This window comes from Temnothorax curvispinosus, unplaced genomic scaffold (genome assembly GCF_003070985.1).
Source record: "Temnothorax curvispinosus isolate PA1 unplaced genomic scaffold, ASM307098v1 QBEX01004768.1, whole genome shotgun sequence".
Classification (NCBI taxonomy): domain Eukaryota; kingdom Metazoa; phylum Arthropoda; class Insecta; order Hymenoptera; family Formicidae; genus Temnothorax; species Temnothorax curvispinosus.
In genome coordinates, this window is record NW_020214548.1 from 406,904 (window position 1) to 409,589 (window position 2,686).

At 37.1% G+C, this 2,686-nt stretch overlaps 1 protein-coding gene across 1 annotated transcript; it reads left to right on the top strand.

The window, feature by feature from the left end:
* Nucleotides 1-252: 252 nt before the first annotated feature.
* Nucleotides 253-1,534, top strand: LOC112453920 (golgin subfamily A member 6-like protein 22). The gene is made up of 3 exons (XM_025014952.1): nucleotides 253-627; nucleotides 684-1,250; nucleotides 1,451-1,534. Exons 1-3 carry the CDS (start codon nucleotides 253-255, stop codon nucleotides 1,532-1,534), a joined length of 1,026 nt encoding a protein of 341 aa, XP_024870720.1.
* Nucleotides 1,535-2,686: the final 1,152 nt, after the last annotated feature.

Consider the following 2,686-nt stretch of genomic DNA (forward strand, 5'->3'; position numbering starts at 1 on the left):
AAGCAAGAAAAGAAGAGAAAAAACTAGTTGTCCAGTGGGATAAGGATGCTATACAGAAGTATAAAGAGACGACGGAGGAGTTATGCAAAGAAGAAGGACAAGTATGTAGTTCAATGGAGGAGAAATGGCAAAGGATTAAGCAAATTGTACATGGAGCAATGGTTAAAAAAAGGGAGAATCAAGAAGAAGAAACTAGGACATAAGGACTGGTGAGAAAGGAGCTGTACTAGAAAGAAGAGGGAGGTGCATATGATGTACAGGAGGTGGAGAAACGGCAAAATAGGCAGGGACAGGTACATAGAAGAGAAAGGAAAGCTGGGGGATCTGCAGTTAAAGAAACAAGAGGAGAAGAGACGGAAGGAAGAAGAAGAGTTAAGGAAATTAAGGAAGGAAGCAGAAGTTTGGAAATTCATAAATAAGAAAAGGAACAAAAAGGTATGGATGGAAAATAATATAGACAAGAATGAATGGAGAAGGCACTTCATGGAATTACTAAAAGAGACAAAAGTGGACAAGGAGGATGAGAGCAGGAAGAGCACAAGGCAACAAGAAGAAAAGGGGGAAGAGGAGGACGAAATTACAGAAATGGAGATCAAAATGGCGTTGAATAAAGATAAAAAGGCAGGAGTAGACGGGATCCCAATGGAGGCGTGGAAATATGCGAGTGGGATTTTATGGAATAGGCTGATGGATTTGATGAGACAAATATGGAGAGAAGGAAGGATATCCTCGGATTGGAAGAAAAACATAATAGTGCCATTATACAAGAGAGGAGATCAAGAGAGGAGGGTAATTATAGAGGTATCTCGCTATTATGTACGGCGTACAAAGTTTATGCGGAGGTACTAAGGAGCAGGTTAGAGATGGAGTCTGAAGAGAAGGGGATGGTTCCGGAGAATCAGACGGGCTTTAGAAAAGGAAGGTCAACGATAAATAACATATTCGTGCTGAACCATTTGATTCAAAAGGAAAGAAGAAAAGGAGATAAAGTGGAAAAGGTGTACGCGTTATTTGCAGATCTCAAGGCTGCATTTGATAATGTGGATAGGGAAATTCTGTGGAAGATTCTACGAGAAAAGGGAATAAAAGAACAACTGATAAGAAGATTGGAAATAATTTACGAGGAAACGGAAGTTGTGGTGAGGACCAGTCATGGATATACGGAGGAGTTCCAGACATCAAAAGGAGTAACACAGGGATCCGTAATGAGTCCACTTCTGTTCAATCTGTATACAGCGGATTTAGCTGAAGTAATAAAAAATATATAGAAAAGGTACAGACTTTTAAATATTTAGGATTTACGTTTAACAAGAATGGTAACTATAAGGCTCACATTAGAGAATTGATGAAAAAAGGTAGGATGGCGGTTAGAAAAGTCTGGGGACTAGGGGAAAGAATATGTAGGAAGGATTTCTTAAGAAGGTGGATAATGTTTAAATATTTGGTGCAGAGCGTTATGGCTTATGGGGTAGAAATTTGGGGATGGGAAGAGAAGGTAGAGTTGGAAAAAATAATGATGGACTATATTCGTTAGATATTTGCTATAGAATTTTGTACACCAAGGTATGTGATATCAAGGGAAATAGGTATGGTTAAATTAAAGGTGCGATGGGGCATAAGGGCAATAAGATATGAAGAAAGAATTTTAAAAGGTATGGGAGGAGATATTGTAAGGCACTGTTGGAAGGAAAAGGAAGCTTATGGGGGGAAAGATAGGTATAGTATTGAGAGAGAAAGATATTACAACAGGAATGGATGGGGAATAGGCATACTGGAGGAACTGAGAAGAGAGGGAGCGAATTTAGAGAATGAAATAATAAGTAGGGAAAGGGATAATCAGAGACAATGGGAAGAAAATAAAATCCTAGAGTAGGTATAATAAAAGATATAGAGTGTTAGATAAGCTAGATAGAGATCCGGAATATTTAAAAAAGGATAATTTAAAAAGGGTAAGGATAGGTGATGACGTGAGAGCTTTAGTAAAACTGAGATGCGAAAATTTGGAAGAAGCAAACAAATATTGGTTAGAAGAAGATTGTAAAAAATGTATTTTGTGCGGCAATGACTGTATGGAACATTGTAGAGAAATGTCAGAGAGCAAGTGTATGGTTTAAGGATTTAGATAATGACGGGGTAGAGAAGTGGAAAAGGCTGTGGAGTGATGAACTAGATATATATAAAGGAAGATGTCCTGACTGACTAACTGACTGACTCAATGGGTCTGTTCGCGTTGCTTGCACTTTTTGCACTCAGCATCTTCGCTTTCTCTCTCTCCAACGGCCGAATATATATTTATCTCATTTCAAGTGCAAAAAATTTGCACTTGGCTTCTTCATAGAGGAAGTGACGTCTTAAGATGCTAATACAGCCCTCTGATTGGCTGATGACTATACTTAAGACGATCTTGAATATAAGACCTGACTATGAATACCTTAAAGAATTATATAAAATAAAAATAGAGAAGACTGAAGAATATAACAAAATTAAAAATAGACCGATATCTTAAAATTTACAGAAGTTAAAGTTATTACAGACATTTTTCTAAAAATTAGGGACCTTTGATCGCGTATAAAGCTGAGTCTAATCAACCAAATCTTAAAGAATTACATATGAAATAAGGGTAGAAAAGACTGAAAAATATGATAAAATTAGAAATAGATCGATATCTCCAAATTTAAAGCATAAA

Excerpts from the sequence above, each read along its gene's own strand:
- LOC112453920 (XM_025014952.1), top strand. The coding sequence starts at position 253 with ATGTACAGGAGGTGGAGAAACGGCAAAATAGGCAGGGACAGGTACATA. Across the intron at positions 628-683 it reads ATAAAGATAAAAAGGCAGGA|GCTGATGGATTTGATGAGAC; the intron begins GTAGACGGGATC and ends TTTATGGAATAG. Across the intron at positions 1,251-1,450 it reads ATACAGCGGATTTAGCTGAA|AGCGTTATGGCTTATGGGGT; the intron begins GTAATAAAAAAT and ends TATTTGGTGCAG.